This window comes from Hippoglossus hippoglossus, chromosome 9 (genome assembly GCF_009819705.1).
Source record: "Hippoglossus hippoglossus isolate fHipHip1 chromosome 9, fHipHip1.pri, whole genome shotgun sequence".
In the NCBI taxonomy this organism is placed as follows: domain Eukaryota; kingdom Metazoa; phylum Chordata; class Actinopteri; order Pleuronectiformes; family Pleuronectidae; genus Hippoglossus; species Hippoglossus hippoglossus.
Window position 1 is genome coordinate 8,126,541 of NC_047159.1, and position 18,387 is coordinate 8,144,927.

General features: G+C 41.1%; 1 protein-coding gene across 1 annotated transcript; it reads right to left on the reverse strand.

The window, feature by feature from the left end:
- Positions 1 to 93: 93 nt before the first annotated feature.
- On the reverse strand, positions 94 to 17,728 carry lifra (LIF receptor subunit alpha a). The gene is made up of 18 exons (XM_034596976.1): positions 17,482 to 17,728; positions 10,940 to 11,155; positions 10,538 to 10,674; positions 9,914 to 10,067; positions 9,420 to 9,692; positions 9,011 to 9,137; positions 7,823 to 7,959; positions 7,522 to 7,664; positions 7,138 to 7,291; positions 6,864 to 6,928; positions 6,347 to 6,581; positions 6,059 to 6,238; positions 5,723 to 5,824; positions 5,401 to 5,547; positions 5,051 to 5,188; positions 4,824 to 4,917; positions 4,582 to 4,648; positions 94 to 4,096 (listed from the first exon to the last, which is right to left on the reverse strand). The coding sequence occupies exons 2-18, from the start codon at positions 11,043 to 11,045 to the stop codon at positions 3,416 to 3,418; spliced, it is 2,940 nt and encodes a 979-aa protein (XP_034452867.1). The 5' UTR covers positions 11,046 to 11,155; positions 17,482 to 17,728; the 3' UTR covers positions 94 to 3,415.
- Positions 17,729 to 18,387: the final 659 nt, after the last annotated feature.

The following is an 18,387-nucleotide window of genomic DNA, read 5'->3' on the forward strand; positions in this document are numbered from 1 at the left end:
ATATAATAATCACCAGAATTATTAATCTCTCTATCATCAGGGACAATAACATGTCTGTGGAGATGGTTTGAGACAAATAAACAACACACACAAAGCGGCCAGACAAATAACTTTATTGCCATTAAACAAGTAGCGTTTCACTTTGTGTTATTAGTGTTAACATTTATTCATTCGCTTAGCACTTCACCGTGTCTCTTCATTCAATTAATGCTAAAAATATTTCTGCAAAACATCATGGATTTTAAAGCATGTTCAGGTGCATGATACTTCAGTCTTGTTGCCATGCACAGCATTAGTCAGTGTTTTAAAGCTATAGGGAAACGTAAACATGGAGCTGTTTGTTTAGTAACAGTATATACAGCATGCATCGATTCAGCAAAACATCTAGGGCCAGAGATGAAGATGTGTAAGGCAGCGAGTGTACCCGGCTGTAATCCTGCATAATCCCCAAACACGGGCGCCAATTAACAGTGTGGATGGACATTGGGAAAAGATAATGACTGAATGGAAAATTGCACGTCAGCAGTTGCCATGTATGAGTCTGCATGGTGAGTATTCTGGCCCTACTTATAATGTGGCAAAACTACACTGCTGCGATAGGATAGTAATGCAAAGCAGGCTAAACTAGGAACGAGGACAGGATCACAATTCTAATTAATTTACATGTTTTTTTCAGACACACCTTAAAATCCTTTTCATGGGTTTACACACAACACCTTTCATAGGACTTAATATATCCGGTGTCCTCAACACAAACCTTTTCTATCTCAAGAAATCTGGTTAGTCAACATTAACTCTGCATGTTGCAATATAGAGTATATCTTTTCCGATGTAAAACAATTTAGCATTTTGTCTTGTTAGAAGGAAGAAAATGGAATAAACATTTTAATATACAGTTAGTTATACAAAAACAGAGATTTTGAGAAAAATCAAAAGGTGCCATTTTGTTGATCCAAATCAACATAAAAGCATGTAACACATAGCGTTCATAGGTTAGACTCCAAAGCGCTGCCGGTCTGAAAAAGCAGGCTTTAAAGGAAAACAATTTGCAGCCATGTTTAAATACTCAAAACTTTAGCCACCCTACACCACCGTCTGGAAGTGATCGTCACTGATCTGATCTCACACAATGAAACGCTTCACTCAGCTCGACTGGTGCAAGATAAATTTAAAAGTTAAACTTCAGATCAGTGTAACGAGATAAAGAGAAAGAGGGGATATATTTTTCTCAGTAGTCAAAGAGGACTGCCTGACTGTTATGAGTTCACCAGTGAAGCCACACACATTAATCTAACTCATCAGTCATGTCACAGTAGTTTTGCTTAAAGCTTGTTGGCTGGAGGCACTGAGAAACAACAGACCGCAGGTTGCCACACAGACATACCGGGGTCTAACTGATAAAAATCTTGGTTACCACTTGACTTCAATGTCAAAGGATAATATTTGCATAATGATGCTTTTTGGAAGCCCAGCCAATGGTGCATCCTTCACACCCACACTGTACATACACAAGTGGAGAGCTCATGGAGTAGGTGAAGGGTACTTGGGCAAGGACACCATGACAGAGATGCCACATTGCTGCCAAACAACAAATAGTCACACAGCCTTTCCCCCACATGTTTGTCAACAAAAGCTAAAATTATAGACTCACGCTTTCCCCTTGGTCCCTTTCTCCAATCACAAAACATTACATGGTGCCTTCAGGAAAACTTTGCAATTAAAAGATAAACAATCAACTTTAAAAAAAAACTTTAAAAGTAGACTCAGGTCTCTAGCAAGAAATAAACAAGCTTCTAAGCACACCAAATCCACCTTCTCTCTGGGTTTAAAAATAATGCAACCAAAGAAAAAGTATGAAGTATCTAGATTAACGAGACACTTTTTGTACATTACACTCCATGCCTGTGTGCTTTAAGCACTGCAATTCTTTTCTGTTGTAAACTGCATTGTTGTAAAAAATTACCTCTGCAAATGAGCATATGTTGTTATCTGCATTTGTTTGATTGTTAGTTAAGATTACACAAGAACAACTCTACCAATTTCCCTGAAGTTTTGTGGGGCATGACCAAAGGAAGAACCCATTAAATGTTGGTGCAGATCTGAATCTGGGGGGAGGATCCAGGAAGCTTTCTTTAACATTTTCATTGGTTTCTCAGAGAATGGTTTGTGGATCTTGATGGGAAAAAAAATCTGTCACATTTAGGGCACTGGTATCTGAGTGTGTGCAATTTGGTGCAGATAAAAATGCAGATCTTGTGAATTGAAATTAAGTTCATAAGAGGACAGACGTATGCACTCTGCGGAGTCTGGTTCATTATGTATGACATTCAGGCAGCACGTGAAAAAGGATTTAAACAATGTAATTACCCTTCCAAGTTAACTCACATTTGTTCAATCATCAACTTGAGGATAATTCACAACACATAATAAAAAAAAAAATGTCACTGGCCCGACCGTGAAATGAACTGCATGTCTATGACAATTAAAAAAATAAAACTCTACTGGTTAAGGAAGACATCACAACAATAACATGCAAACATAACAGAATAGTGTTCATTCATAAAATTACATCAGTTTGTATTCGTATTCTAGCTTATATCAGTGTACTGGGCTCATCGCCCACACAATTCCAGACTGCAATAGAAAGCACCACTCCAGTATCTGTGTAAAATAATGACCGTTTTCGTTTGTAAGTGCATCTTTCAAATTACATTTCAGTTTTGTTTCCTTTCAGTAGCTCATCAGTGGTCAGAAAGCAGGCAAGATTACCCAAAACAACGGCTACCACAAGACGGGGAAATAGTGAAGAGAGGATTTATGTCTTCTCAGCTACCGTCTATTTAAACACTCGTCTGTAGTGTTCTCTTAAAAATGTCCTTCAGTCTTATGCTATCCTTTGGATCAAAGTATTCTTGTTTTCAGTTTATTTTGTAGTGTAGTAAAGTTCACATCATGAAAACTAACATGTGAAATGTAAGCTAAAAACTGGACAGAGTCCACTGAAACATTGGATATGCCGTCGCTAAATGCCCATCACAGGGAGTCACAGAAAAGGCAGTGTTTTATCGTAAAAGCCACCAACCAGGTTACCAGGGGCAGCAATAAAAGAAAAGAGGTCTGAAGAAATATGTGGAAGAGAATCGTTGTCAGAATAGAAATGTTTTGACGTATAAATATACAGTTTTAGATTTATGATATTTAACAATATATGTGTATTTCTGTATGTGTGGAAATAGACACCTTAAATACGATCATTAACCTGCTGTCGAAATGCAAACATAAGGATGTAGAGCTACATCAGAGGGGATATCTACCAAGACCATATGGGGTAAACTTGTTTGATGCATGACACTGGTAACAGTAATGAATCTCAAAGTTATATGTTGACCCCTCTAGCAGTGACACAGATATTATATCATGGTTTTGTGGATGACAGCAGATTGGTGAACCAGGTGGTTGCTGATGATGGTCGCCTCTCCTCTGTGTGTTCTTCTCCATCAGGGAGGAGAAACTGAGTGGAGGCGACAGAGGTGGGGGATCCGAGAGAGGGTGCCCGGCCTCCACTTTCCTCGCCCTCCACGGGGGAGTCCAAATGCCAAGAGCTCTGGGGTTTATAGCCCCCACCACTAGCAGCCTCTAGGAAAGGCTCAGGGGAAACCAGGGCAATGTCATCACTTTGGGCTCTATCTTGCATCTGGGGCCTGTAGCTCCCTCCTCCTCCACCACTGAGAGACAGATCAGCGGGGGGTTGGTGGCCCTCGGCAGAGCCCTGTGAATCCAGCTGGAAGACCAATGACGACCCTGACGTCTGGATTCCTGTGTACGTCACATCGGTGCGTGCTGAATCCAAAGAAGATGCAGAGGAATCAGAGGAGTCTGGGAAACGTGGTCTTATGGGCCTCTCATCTACTACTTGGTTGTAGTAGCGTAACGACGTTGGCTCATCTGTGTCAACTGGCTCATCTCCCATCCCCTGCCCTTCTTCATCCTCATCTTCTTCAGGAATGACAACGAGTGCCTCCTTACTAGAATCCCACTCAGGCTTTTCCACAATGTGCATTATACTATGGGAAGATGGCTTCACGTCCAACGGCCCCTGTAAGATACAGAGTGATTAACCATTACCCAGTCAGTTTAAATGGGGAGAACCAATTTAAAACAGAACTAGAATTATTGCACTACGCTTGTATGTCTCCGCCAACCACTGCAGTTTTTGTGTACATATTTCTACATACTTCAGATACTTCTTTTCAAGAGACCTATAAATTCAAGTTCAAGTGAATGTTTATACCAAATGTGAAAGAATTCCCTCAAGGCATTCCGGAGATATTGCACAAGGCAAAAACCTGCTTCGTGAGGTCAAAGTGACCTTGACCTTTGACCACCAAAATGTTATCAGTTAATGCTTGTGTCCAAGTGAATGTTGGACCAAATTTGAAGATATTCCCTCAAGGTATTCTTGAGATATGGTGTTCATAGGAATGGGACATACGCAAGTACTGACAACATAATGCCTCCGGCAATTGGCTGTCGCCGGCGCAGGGGTATACAAATAGGGAAATATATCAAACTATACTGTACCTGTCTTCTGGACCAATCACCGGGCAGCTTGGGCTCAGGTATGTCTGGATAGAATGCCTTTTTCACCCTGTTAGTAAAGTAATATGTCACATTGTCATAAAAAGATCAAATCATACTTTCTAGTAGCTCCTTTTAGATGCAGTGCAGAGATTAATCTTCACAATTGTTGTTTTGTGTGTACATGTAACATTGATTATGAAAGACAAACAAAAACAGGAGAGGAGATAAAAAAAAAGTCTCACCATTTTCTCTTCTTGTAGCAGATGAAGGTGACAATGACAAGGAATAAGGTTGTGATTCCCAGAGAAGTCAGGATTTCCAGGATCAGCCAATCAGCTGTCAGAACCGCAGAAAAGAAAGATGATTATTTTTTCCTCTTTTGTAGCCGTAAAATAATAACTGTGGATTAAACACAAATGTTGTTAAGGTCTGATGTTGTAGCTGTACACATTACTACACATCCACATACCGTATGGTTCCAGTGTTATGGAGGCAGTGGCGCCTGTGTCTTCACCGGCCGAGGTGTAGGCCTTAACAGTAAATTTATGGGAGCCCTCAGACAGCCCCTTTACTGTGTAGCTCCTGTTTCCTTTATCTGGCAGATTTACTGTTCAACGAAAAGGTGAAAAACAATAGGAGAGAGGCACAGGAAGGGGAAAAGAAGAGGCAGCAGGAGAGGGAGGAATGAGGAGGACAGTGAATGAGATTAACAGGAAACAAATGCCCTTTCGAAAATATCTTTAGTATGTTGTAATTACTGTTTTGTATCAAATTCCTTTTTCAAGTTCCCTACTGGAACAGCAACATTGTAACATTTACCTAGAAGTTTGAGTTCAGCGCCAGTACTGTTGTAAACATTGTAGCCCAGGAGGAAACCTCTTCTGTTGAGCAGTGGGATCTCTCCCCAGGAGAGAAGAACATCAGAGTTCCGCTGACTGGTTGACAGAAGGACAGAACTGGAAGGGACTGTGGTAGCAGCAAGGAATGGAAAAGAAGAAAATTGAATGAGAGGGGAGGGAGGAATACCAGAGACAATCAGAACAAAGAGTCAGCAAATTAAATGCAGTGTATGATTTTTCTGGAGTCATTGCTTGTTCTGATTCTGGAAGGATAAGCTTTCCTCATGCTGTGCTGTCCTTACCCAGCTCCTGCACATATCCCTGCTGGCGCTGAAGCAGCTCTTGGCCTTCAGAGGAGCAGCTGTACACGGAAAAACTGTACCTCACACCCGGCTGGAAGTTGGCTGATGGCAAAGGAGGAGATTTACAGAATAATTTCATATTTGACAGCAGAGGTTAAAGTTATATTTATGTTACATTTATTTATATAAGTTGGTGGAAAGATAAAATCCTATTTACTTTTGGAATTACCAAAAATAGAGGGACAAATACAGTCGTGATATATACAGGATGTTTTGAATATGCTAAAAACAATTATCTATTTTCACAAACCACAGGTGGTTTTAAGGATGGCTTACCCGACTCTACGGACACATTCGTGTTTCCAGCGGCCACCTTGATCCAATCCACCGAGCAGTCCCTCGTGCAGACAGCATCTGTCCATTCTACTACATAACCACAGGTGGCGTTGGCATCGCTCTGCCAGGTCAGAGGGAAACCTCTCTCTGTGTAAACTGCCCTGGACAAAGCAAGGGGTTCTGCATATGGAAAAAACGGAAATACATATACAGTTTAACTTTTTTGCCTTTTTATTTCCTGTAATATATACTCAACCCCAAAAACCCTCTCCTTCCGTTTCCACATACCTGTCAAACGTAGAGGTACGACTACACTGGCAGGTTGAGATGACCCATTAACATTCTTTGCAACGATGGTTGCAATGATCTTGTCACTGCTGAAGGCAGTGATCTGTGTGAAGTTGATTGATGCAGCAGTAGCTCCAGGTGAAAAAATCTGTGTGTGCTGTTCATTTTCCTCAGCGCTCCAGAGAGTGACTTCATAACCTAAGATCTGACCGTGGCTCTGTCTTCTTGTCAGAGGCTAGAATAAACCAAATTAAAAGGGAGAAGAACAGGGACGACAGAAAAAATGGACAGTTTTAAATATGCTTTCTTTCAGATTTCAGAAATTCCTGACAATTCCACAAATCACCGTGCCTTTGACTCAAATTGGAGAAAAAGAGCAAGACATCTTTCCTTTAAGACTAAAATAGTAAAATATGGCATATTTATATTTGTATACATGTTAAAAATCTGTGCTTTCCACAGTAAAATTAGCAAACCGTCTAAAAGTATTCAATTAGACACAAAAAACAAAGATCACCTTCCAAACAATCTGCCCGGTGTTGTCTCTGTTCATCCACAACCATACATCAGGAGCCTCTGGAACTGGAGAGAAGAGAAAATCACATTTAGTCTAAGTTCCAAAGGAAAAACTGCATTACTGCTGGTGCTACAATTTAAAATATAAGGCAATATAAAGATGACGAAAGGCCATTTATTTCGTACCCAATCAAGGGAGCAAAAATTCAGCTTAATTTATAGTGAATGGACCTTGTGCAAGAACTCCTGTTATGTTTATAAATATACATTGTTACCATAAGTGTGGGTTTTGAAGGTAAACGGTTCGCTCCAGTTTCCCCACTTCCAGAAATTGAGCTGGGCACCACAGCGGACCTGGACACTGTAATCTTCATCAGGATAAAGGTCTGGTAGCACCACAGACTGCGGACCCACACCAGAGACGGTAAGCTGCAAGCAAACATCAGACTTCATTACTGTTTGGTAAACCCATGGTCACACAAGTGGAGAGAACATGCTGAGGAAAGTAATAATGCAGTGGGTCATTAGTATGTTGTAATGGAAATGTGGTGAAGGAACGGAAGGGATACTGTTTCATGCTTTAAACATTGACCCACAAACAGACAGAAGGTTCAAAAACGAAAACAATAAGTAAAGAAGCAGTCGTCAACTCTGCTTACATTAGTTTTGGATCCATGGCAGGTGAGCTCGACCTGACAGTCAAGACCCAGGGAGGAATAGCTACTGTACTTCCACTGCCACAGCACAGTGGCATTCCAGGCATTGACAACAGAGCTCACTTTGGTCGGTGCTACTGGATGCACTGAGGGGAAACGGTTAAACAATAATAAGTGAACTATTATGGGTGTATTTCATGTCTATGCTCATTTAAACATTTGATTTAAACAAACAAGCTTATATGAATTCTTCTTTGTGTGTACTGTTCCTGTTTTTTGGCTAAAGTGAAGTTAATATACCTACCTCTGTGAAGGATTTCAGCAGAGTCAGTGAGGCTGTACTGGCCGAGAGTATTCACAGCTACCAGTGTCCAGTTACCCTCCCAAAGGGCCACAGTACACACTTTATGCTTCTGCTGCCGCCTTCCCTGAGGACAATCCCTAAAAACAAAATCAAAAAAGATAAAAGGAATAAACCACAGATTTGAGCTAAGAATGAGAAAAATAAAAACAACCTGATTAAATTAAAATAAAAGATAACCACTTTAGATACTCATCTAACCTAATGATACAGACACAGGCCCAAACACATTCATAATGCAACAACTTCTCCGGCCAGCCTTGAGACAGTTCCTGTAAAAGCGCTGGCTGATGGTCAACCCTCAATCAGTCCACACGCAGAAGCAGCGAGTGGTTACTTAGACTAAGTGCTTTATATTTCTTGTCATCCTCTCGCTCTTGATAGATTTTTTTCTGGGCAGAAAACACATTTTGAAGAAAGGCAGGGGAATGAGCATCAATAATGCAGATATACGGTCTCTACAAAACAGTGACATCGCACCACATCCCGGTAAGTTCATGAAGTGGACATCCCTCCATCACTCCCATCTCTGTCCCAAACCTTTGTGACTTTCTACTGGGAGATTCCAAAAGATTGGGCTTTTTCCTATTTAAAAGCCTCTGGGATCTGAGTCAGATACAGATTATATTGTAAAGGTGCATGGTTTCTGTTCAATGTGTGATAATGCTGACAGGAATGAAGTCTGACGTGGACCGCATAACAAAACCTTGACCATTTGAAAGTCTGCGGCTGGTTCCAATTCACTCTGGTGAAGCATATATTTGGAGTAAAAGCAACACAGACCCACTACAGGGTTTTCTGATAGCAGATGTGGGATTTTAGTTTAAATATTATAAGCTAAACTGGTATTAAATAATTTTACTTGTCATAAATTATAAATCTATATATCTATCTCCAAATCAGAGAAGTGCTGAGTATGTGTCCTACTCCACTCATTTTAGTATCTGTAGCCTGTTTTTTTGTGACAAAGTGTGTGTACAGTTCTGCTGATCAACCCCAGCCCTGTGGTTTCAGACAAAGTATCAGGTACCAGGTCGGGCTACAGCCAATTGGCTGCACACATGTGTGAGCTGAGGAGAGGTGAAGTTTAGCTCCTTTCATTTATTGTGTCTGCAAGTGTGACTGTGGTACCTCTTGTTCAGCGAGTAGCGTGTTCCCCGCTTGCCATAGAGGTGTGTGTCTCGCGCTTCAGTCCAATGGCATACAGCCGAGGTTAAGTCGTGAGTTTCACACGCAAAATCACTGGGCAGAGGTGGATCTAGGGAGGGAGTGACCAAATAGAAGCTCAATACATATATGTATAAATACAGACTGCATACATTTAAATAATTACCAAGATTATTTAGAAATTCTCAGGAATAATCTAAAGACTCTTTAACATGTTATTCCTGCAGTTAGTCCTTATGACCAAGAGTTGTTTCAAGAATCTTTTTAGGTGAACAAATTCATTCTATAATTACAAATTCACAAGCTGTTTAACTGATGTGCAAGTTGCATCCAATTCACTTAGTGCTAGTTCATCAGTTCTTAGTCATCTTACATCCAACAAACACCACGGTTCCAGCCAGATCCTCCAGGCTATCGTAACAGAGAACGTTGGATCCCGAGCTGCTGGATGGTCCTTGATTAGCCAGCGTGGTGGCGTAAGTTCGCCTGCTGAGTCGAGTCGTATTCATCACAGCGTCGCCGTAGCAGAGCCTATCAAAGACCTTCCCCTCCTCCACAATGCAGCAGAAGGTAGTATTGGCCCCCACAGGTACAATTCTATCCACGGGGTAAATCTGGAATTTGTCATTGCTGGGGAGATCATTTCCTGAAAAGGAGTAAGAGAGAGAAAGAGCAAAACGTTTGAAATTTCTAACTGAAGCCCAAAAGTGGAGAGCGACATTGAAATATATTTATATATTTTGTTTGGCTAAATCAGATTAGATTTCAGTTTGTCACAAATTAACATGTCAGACAAAGCAGTATTTATGTTTATCTGATTTCTTGGTGTCCTATAATACACATGGATGTATTTATTGTCTGTCTGACCTTGAAGTATCTGAGTGTTGCTCCATTCACTTGTCATGTGTCCATCTCTTGAGCGGACTTTGATCGAAAGAGAGGTACACTCCAGAGGTTCAACTGAGGTCCAGTTCCACAGGTGTTGACCACTCACCGGATTCACTGTCACAGACAGTGTCTCCTACAAACAACACACAGAGAAAACAGTGAGGGAAACAAAAGGAACCTGGTGGATGAAAACTGCTGAGTCTCACAGGAGCTCAACCAGGATAAGAACCAAACTCTTCTGGATTCTTAAATCATCTGCATAACCAACGACTTATTGTGAAATCAAATTAACAACTAAAGCATAATGTGCTGCAAAGGCAAATTAATTACTAAAATATATTCTATAAAATATATTTTACAGATATTCGCTAATTGCAGTTTTATTGTAATAGCTTATGGGTCAGCCGATAAATGACATGAGACCACAAGTGAGTAGTGACAAAATTAACTGAAATATCCTGCTCAGTACATACACAGTACATGCAGATATCAATATTGGTATCAGTCTCAAAAATCCTGTCACGTGAGACTGCAACCAACTTGTAACATAATAACAAGAAAAACAAGGGAACAAATTTACAAAAAACAGAAAAATGTCCTTACGTAGAAGACACTTTCATTGAGTTCAGTTCTAAGGATCATGAGGTCAAACGTTGTGGCGGCTCCTCCCAGCCACGATATGGACAGCTGCCGTGTGAACATGTCGGCCGACAGGCTCACCTGCTGGGGTACACTGAGGACTGGGAAAGAAAAAGAAAGATCAGAACAGGACAAATCGATTTGAATGGCAAAGTACACGAGATAAGTTTCAATCAGCAGACTCTGAATGAGCAGTCATCGATTTAATATCAGCCCCATAGAACCAAAGAGCAAACCTTTCCATTAGCAACTGCTGTACTGGATCAATACTCAAAACTTTTAACAACATGTGCATTGAGCGTTGCAGATTATTGCTTTATCAGAATGTCAAAGGAGAAACTTTTAGTAAGGCGGTTCAGTTCTTACCATCTTTGGCATGAGTGTGTACAGCCGAGAGGCCCAGGAGAACCCAGATGAGCCAGAGAGGGCAACGGTTAGACTTTGAGTTGGGACTGACACTTAATTGAGGCATGGTGATGGACTGGCCGAGCCACTGTTGGCAGACGTTAAGGCGGTGGTCTTCTCCACTACAGTAACACCAGGCTAGACATCCCCAGTGGCAAGACACGGACAGAGGGTGCCCTGTGGGAAAAGACAGCAGAGATTTAAAAAGACATGTTAATTGTACAAAGAGTACAACAGAAATCTGCTCACACACGGACAGATCTTTCAGCTTAGTGAGAAAAGTATTCAGTTCAAATAAAACTCACTGCATGTCAACACACATGGCTGTTTCATAATATGAGGGCGGTGGTTAAGAGCAGCCGTTGTTAAACTGTGAAGTTCAAATAATGCAAAACAATAATGTCCTTATTCATGTGATATTCTGCTACGCACAGTAAAATTAAACGTCTATCTGTTAAATATGTGCAATACAAATAAGTGCGGTTCGGCATTTTAAGGTGTCGCAGGTTCTCGGAAGAGATGAGTCTTCTAGAGGTTCCTGGCTCTGACAACATCTGTCTGTTCATTCCACCATCGTGGAACCAAAAACAAGAACAGTCTGGACTGTGGCTGACTTGTGTGAAGGGATGGCAATGCCAGACAATGTCCCTGGAGGAACGGAGTGACGAAGCTTAAGCCCTTGTGACCGAGTAGATGGGTACAGACCCAGACGTTCCTCTGGTGGCCATGGGCAGCCAAGTTTGATTATCAGCAGAGTGACATGAGCCCTGACACGCTGCAGCACACTGGACCACCTGTAGGCGTTTCACTCTGCATGAAGGGAGGCCCGTCGGGAATAATCACTGCAGTCTTCAAGGCAAGAGATTACAATATAAACATGCCTCGCCTACATCCACCATTTCTTTCAGTATCATTTCAGTTCCAGTGTTATTTCTGATATATATAGAAAATAATGTTAAAGTACACAGTCCTGCAAAATCTTTGGGCAAGCGAAAACTTGCAACAGAAAAAGCTCAAACTCTTTCACAAGATACACAGGAGCTTTGATTTGTTCTTCATGCTGAACATACTCTCTGCCACAAACACACCTATCAAAGAAGCAGGTGGAAGCAACAAAGATTTACCTGATCAAACATGTACAACTATACAGGCACTTTTTGAACCAAGGTGAATTTTTTTTCCTTCACCAGCAGCAAAACCTGGTTTATACCAACTGCAGGGTCACAGTTTATTCATTTCTAATGTCAACACGTCTCCTTTTCCAGGCACAGCTGCAACTTGCTCACTGGCTGCGGTTGGCTGTGCCGCTACGACCACACACGGGAACTATTACATTTTGTGCTCCTTTATCAAACCAATGTTGTGAAATAAAGGACAGATAGACCACATTACTGCTCACTTAACCTTTAACAACAAACAGGTTGAATGTATAAGTCTACTAAATCAAGAATAGAGCAGAAACAATTAATACATTTATGTGTGTCGCTCAATCTATTTTGATTTATGCTAAATTTCTTCCAAGAATACATTTTTACACTTTTCTTAAATTTATCGTAAACTGAAAATGTTTGAGATTTGGACAGTTGGACTGACAAGCAGTGTAAAGACGTTTTAAACATTTTCTATTTATCTTCCAGACAACAGGATTAATAGAGAAAATATTAGGTGGGTTAACCCTTAATGAAAAATAAATCTTAATTATAGCCCTAACTAAAAAAAAACTTCAAATACTTACATAAAGGTTTCAACAAAATCACATTAGTAATGCTGGAGCACTGTTGTAATAATGGGGAAAACAATGGACAAGAACATGCGATGAATGGTTTCAGAGTGGCACACTGCAGAGAATTAGGTCAACTGTAAAAACATTTGTGTGTTTTTCTATATAAAGATAAAGATCAACATTGTTGCACCTGATACAACAAGAAAAAAAGATGTTGCAATAGTCCCGTTAAGAGCCTTGACCTGGATGAACCGGCGTGTTTACGTACTTTATTCTGTTTTTCTGGGTTCAACTTTCAACGAGATGCTGCGCGGCACTGTTTGGTTTACCTTGGGACAGGCTGGGACAGGCCTCACACCTTTAATAAAACAATGCTCTTAAAAAGAGCCAAACCCATTTGTGCAACAACACAAGCTGAACACGAAACACACAGGTACACACCTCAACGGGCCATTTCACACACTGTCTGTGCCCTGATAGATAAAAAAAAATAAATCAGAGATACTGTAGGTTTCCCAGAAACTCATCTATTCATCCTAAAAACAGAAATAAAACACGACCCTGTTCTCAAATTCTGACACCAACATGGCAGATGACATAGAGTTTTTTTTACTCTTCACACGTCAGTGGGAAAAAACAGTTGCTACAGGTACCAACTTGGCACGAGGCCACGCTAACAAAAACACACTGATTGCAGGGAAGAGAACACTCACAGGACATGCGCATATTTTCTTATGCCTCAGTGCCTCCTCTAAGTTTTGCTCTGAACCAGCAGTTGGTTTCATTTTTATCTAAACTGGTGAAGGGTAGAATGAAGAGACAGGAATAAAATGCACTGTGTGGGATAACAAATTAATTACAGGGGGATTTCGAAAACATTTCATCACATTATTTAGAAGTGAAAAAAAGGTTGGTGAGTAACCACATTTGAATTGATGAATAATACCACTTGTTTGCGGTCATGAAGTCTGCAGGAGTTTCTATAGAACATGTTGACAACATCATTTATCTGGTAAACAGTTTCCTTCCTCTGGGTGATTGTGCAGCAGCAAGAGTAAAAGAGGAATTTCAAATCCCAGGTGTGCCCTTAACGCTGGCTCCTGAAGTACTTTCACACATGGTTTTAAAAAGACTTCATACTCAGACATGTAGTCTACATGGATGAACGTCAAGGTCAAATCCATCCAGTGGTTTGTTTTGTGTACACAAAAATTACTTTTACTGGGCATTTTTATAAAAGTGTAAGGTCCATTGCTGTTGTTGATGAAATGGCAATACCACAGAGCCTCCACCCAGCTTCTGCAGCCAAAAAGAAAGTAAAAAACACCAGATTCCTCTGTTTTCACATAGTTAAAGAGACAATCTGAACCCTTTGCTAAAGCAAATCTGTGCTGCTTTTTAAAAGTCTTCCAGTGCGTTCCTGGCTTAAAGACATCACCTCCTAGTGAAATTCAAAAGGCATGGCTCAACATAAGCCCATACAGCTGTGCAGAGTCAATGTTTCACACACTTATGTGGCTGCACCAAAACGGTTTCTACGCCCATTGAAGGCCAAGCCGGTCGCCACATGAAAAGAGCAGCTACATGCTTTTAGCGGTCCTGGATCCTAGAGATAATTTTTCCAACTTCAGCAACAGCCTTGAACATTTTACAATCTCTAATATACCCTACAACCATCGAACCCTGAAAAAAACTAAAAAATAATGCACTGATGGGAAGTTCGAAAAAAAACAGCTCTGGATTCTGGGAAATCTCTCCAAGAAACTGATAGCTGTACGAATGCACACAAGCACACAAATCAATACCTCTTTCCTGGGCTCTGGTCCTTGTCCTTGCAGCAGTGATGAATGTGACCACAATACTACAGAAACCACAACGGTGTTGTTGTTACTTAAAATCCTCATATGCCTGCAGAAGTCCTATTTTCGGGAAAGGACAGATTCACCCAAAAAAACAAACATGGATTTTGAGTTTGCCTGCTCCCTCCACACTGGACTTTGCCACTCTTTCTGTTTGACAATTGAGCTGTGAGAGACTTTTGGAGTAACTGAGCAGCATGTGGTGCAGTCATTTCTCAGAATCCAGATTCGCTCTAAAAGACATAATTTGTCCCCAGTTTACACGAGACAAATGAGGCCCTAAGAACTAGGTCCTTAGTAAACAGACCTATTTCTGCGGTTCCGTGTGTCTAAACATTAGCTGGATCACACCAGTTAGGGTAGTGAACCAAAACTCTGCTGAATCCCAAGTGCCAGGTACCAACGAAAAAATTTGGAATTTAGTTTCTGCTTATCAGCTCATAAAAGATCAATCTTTCCTATGATACTGCGTAACATGCATGATTAATGCCCGAGCAGCGATGGGAAAGATAGACAAAAACAGTCAAAAGTTTGGCAATACTTGGAATGTACAGTCTATTAATTCTGGGAATCTGCAGATTAGAAAAATATGTGTTTGCTTTAAGTGGATGTGTATGTATCTGGGAGCATCATATGCCACATTCCTGCTAATGTAGCCCTGGGACGAATGGTTGCTACATATCCAGTCTAAAAGAAAAACAACTGGCCATCACATGTTTCCAGATCCCACAGGTATTTTTAAACTGTAGCCACCGAATGTTCAATATTAAAATCTGATCTGATCAAATCCATATGCTATTGATCTGTCATCTGTTTCAACACTAGCTTCAATCTGGAGCACAGCCTCAAGCATAAAATAAAATGTTTTCCAGCTAGAACAAAAACCAGGACAAAAATGAATGGGAGCCAAAACAAACATAACTCCCACGTAACTACCGCTGTGTGGAGCCGGAGGGGAAAAAACTACTCATGGACAACACCACAATCTTATCACGGTCTAAACAGACATCAGGTTGTGATAAGAACTTTTATACATCAGCAGTAATGTTTCTAATGTTAATTTAGCTCCAAACAGCAGCAGACAGAAGCGAAGAATTTCTATCTTTATCCATATGCTGCCAAAACCTTAAAGCACCTTACTATAACAACCACATTTAGAAGAAAGATGTGTAGGCTGGCAGCTGGAGCCCAATCCAGAGAAAAGTCAGCCCACACTCACCAACGCTGTCATTACGCTGTCATGTGACGACCGCCAGGGCCAAAGGAATAAGCACACAGTGGCTTTGGTGTACTATATAAGAGCAGTGGCATTTTGAAACATGAGCTAAAGTTGCTGCCAATTATGTTTGACCTTAGGATGGGACAAGAGGAAGACCGGATGCTAGTGAGTGAATGCAAGTTCAAAAAAAAAGCGTGTGTTAACAGATGAGTGTATCTGTGTGAAATTTCGGTGGGCTGACCTCAGTGAAGGGACATTCAGTTCTCTGTGTGTGTCTGTGTGTGTGTGAGTGGCTTTTGGATCACAACCAAACAGCGTTTCCTTCCTTCCTTCCTTGTCCCTGTAATCCTTAATGAATGTCAATGTGAGTCTCGGGGCAACAGGAAGTGAGTAAAAGAGTGAAAATATACTAGTGGCTTTTATATGATTGCTTCTAAATTACCTGCTTCAGACAATAAAAACACACTGAGCATCAAAAACATGCCAATCCAACCCCATCCATTAGAGAACTACACCAACTGGTAACATCTATTTTTAAGAACAAACGCACCCTAGCAACTGAAAGAAAACACACCAACAGTGACTCTAGTATCCAGGCACTTTATATTTATCCAGTTTGTGGTATAATTTCTGAGAAACACCTTTTGCAACACTGAAATGTATCTTCTGTTAGAAAATCAGCAAGAATCGAATCAAAATTGAATGATTCGGATGTTTGTGAAATTAGATTGAACCTGAAGATCAGTGCCAATATCTGCCCTTACAGTATGTTCACAGTAAATAGTAAGAAATTAACACATTGATCCAGGACCAATAAAGACAACAAGCAGCAATTTAATAACACATAGAAGGGCAAAATTTAAATATTAATACACAGTGTTAGAGGACGACATGGTTGAAGAAGCCAACTCCCTCCATGCAGGCGGACACACACTCACTCACTCACTCACACACTCTCTCACACACAGACACACACACAGAAATAGAAGCATTTCCCTCTAAATTATTAATATACTTTGCACTGCAGAGTTTAACTCATCTATCTATTTACTTACTTTATCGTCATGTCTGTTTGGTTCTGACCTCAGCAAAAATAAAAATACTTTTGGGGCCCAATGTAGAAAATCTAATCCCATTTAATCTGACCCTCTTCAATCAACCATGATGACGACATACACATGACCACATCCTACATCCCACCTTGGGGTTCCCAGGACAAAATTTAAAATGTCATAAAAGGTGTAAAAAATAAATCAGTGTCACATCTTGTACAACCTGATGTGCATTAACTATTTTAAAACGGATTCTGCTCTTCCAGACAAAAAAGCAAAAAACAGCAAGTGTCCCAAACTGCATCATCACAGCACATTAGCATTAGCCACAGGGCAGCAGCACGTTGCACCGTTACAAGTCTCCTCATAAACAACAGCAGACAGACAGAGGCTACACCTCAGAAATGGAGGCTGTATTTTTACTCCATCTTGTGAAAGGGAGACTTTGTAGGAGGTCGACCTGCTGATCACTTGGATTTTAATTCCACTAACAGGCCAGCACCCCCACCTCACACACATACACACACTCACTCACTCACACAGGCCACTGGTGTTGGGGTATATAAAAAACAACACAACTAGCCTCTTTAGCTGCCATTTCGAACTGGTTTTAAAAAGGGTTAAGAGCTGAGAAATATAGCTAACGGTACCTGAGGTGGAGCAGGGGGTCCTCCTGAGTGGGGTTGGGGGTTTAAATCCAGTAACCGAGCGTGTGTAGATGATCTGTGGCTTGTTGGACCCGCGCCGTGTCCCTCCGTCTGTCTCCCGAGCTGCTCCCACTGTGGCTGCGATTACTGGAAAAGTGGGAGCCAGACGTTTGATGGACAGGTGAGCGGACCAACGGGATTCGGTTATTCCGCTCGGTGCTCCGGGAGGAGGAGGGGTGTCGTCCCGCTGCGTTCGAGCCCCACAGGACAGACGGGTTAGGTAACAGATCACGACACAATAACACGCGTCCACGCCTCTGTGAAGTCACTTCGGGTGTTTCTGCGTGACACCGATAAAGTCCAGTTTGAAATAGGACGAATTCCAATGAGATTTCTATTAAGTTGTGTTAGCTGTGTCCCTGACATAGCTTGTTACACAATCTTAATATGGACATTACTGTGGGACACAAATACACCACGCCCAGTATCGGTCCTGGTCGTTGACGTGTTGTAAGAATTTAAAGGTTCAGTGTGTAGGATTTAGGTGAAAGGGATGTACTGGCAGAAATTGGATATAAAATAATCCTGGTAATGTTTTCACGAGTGTGTTTCATCTAAAATGTATGAATTGTTGTTTTCTTTACCCTAGAATGGACCTTTTATATTTAAATACTTTATATTTACATCAGGAGTGGGTCCTCTCCACGGAGGCCGCCATGTTTTCTACAGTAACCAAACACCTTTTGAGTTGTTATGCCAACTGGAGGCTATCACAGGTTTCATGTTTGGAAGGGGAGGGTGAGGTGAAGTGGGATTCGGCTGCAACATGCAACTTCACCATTAGTGTTTATTCTACACACTGAACCTTTAATAAGAACACATCATATTACTTTCTGTATACTCTCTTAT

Bases quoted from the DNA above. Each gene is read 5' to 3' on its own strand.
- lifra (XM_034596976.1), bottom strand. From the start codon at position 11,045: ATGCCTCAATTAAGTGTCAGTCCCAACTCAAAGTCTAACCGTTGCCCT. The intron at 10,675-10,939 runs GTAAGAACTGAA...TTTCTTTCCCAG, and splicing joins ACACACTCATGCCAAAGATG to TCCTCAGTGTACCCCAGCAG. The intron at 5,825-6,058 runs GTAAGCCATCCT...CTTTGCCATCAG, and splicing joins GAATGTGTCCGTAGAGTCGG to CCAACTTCCAGCCGGGTGTG.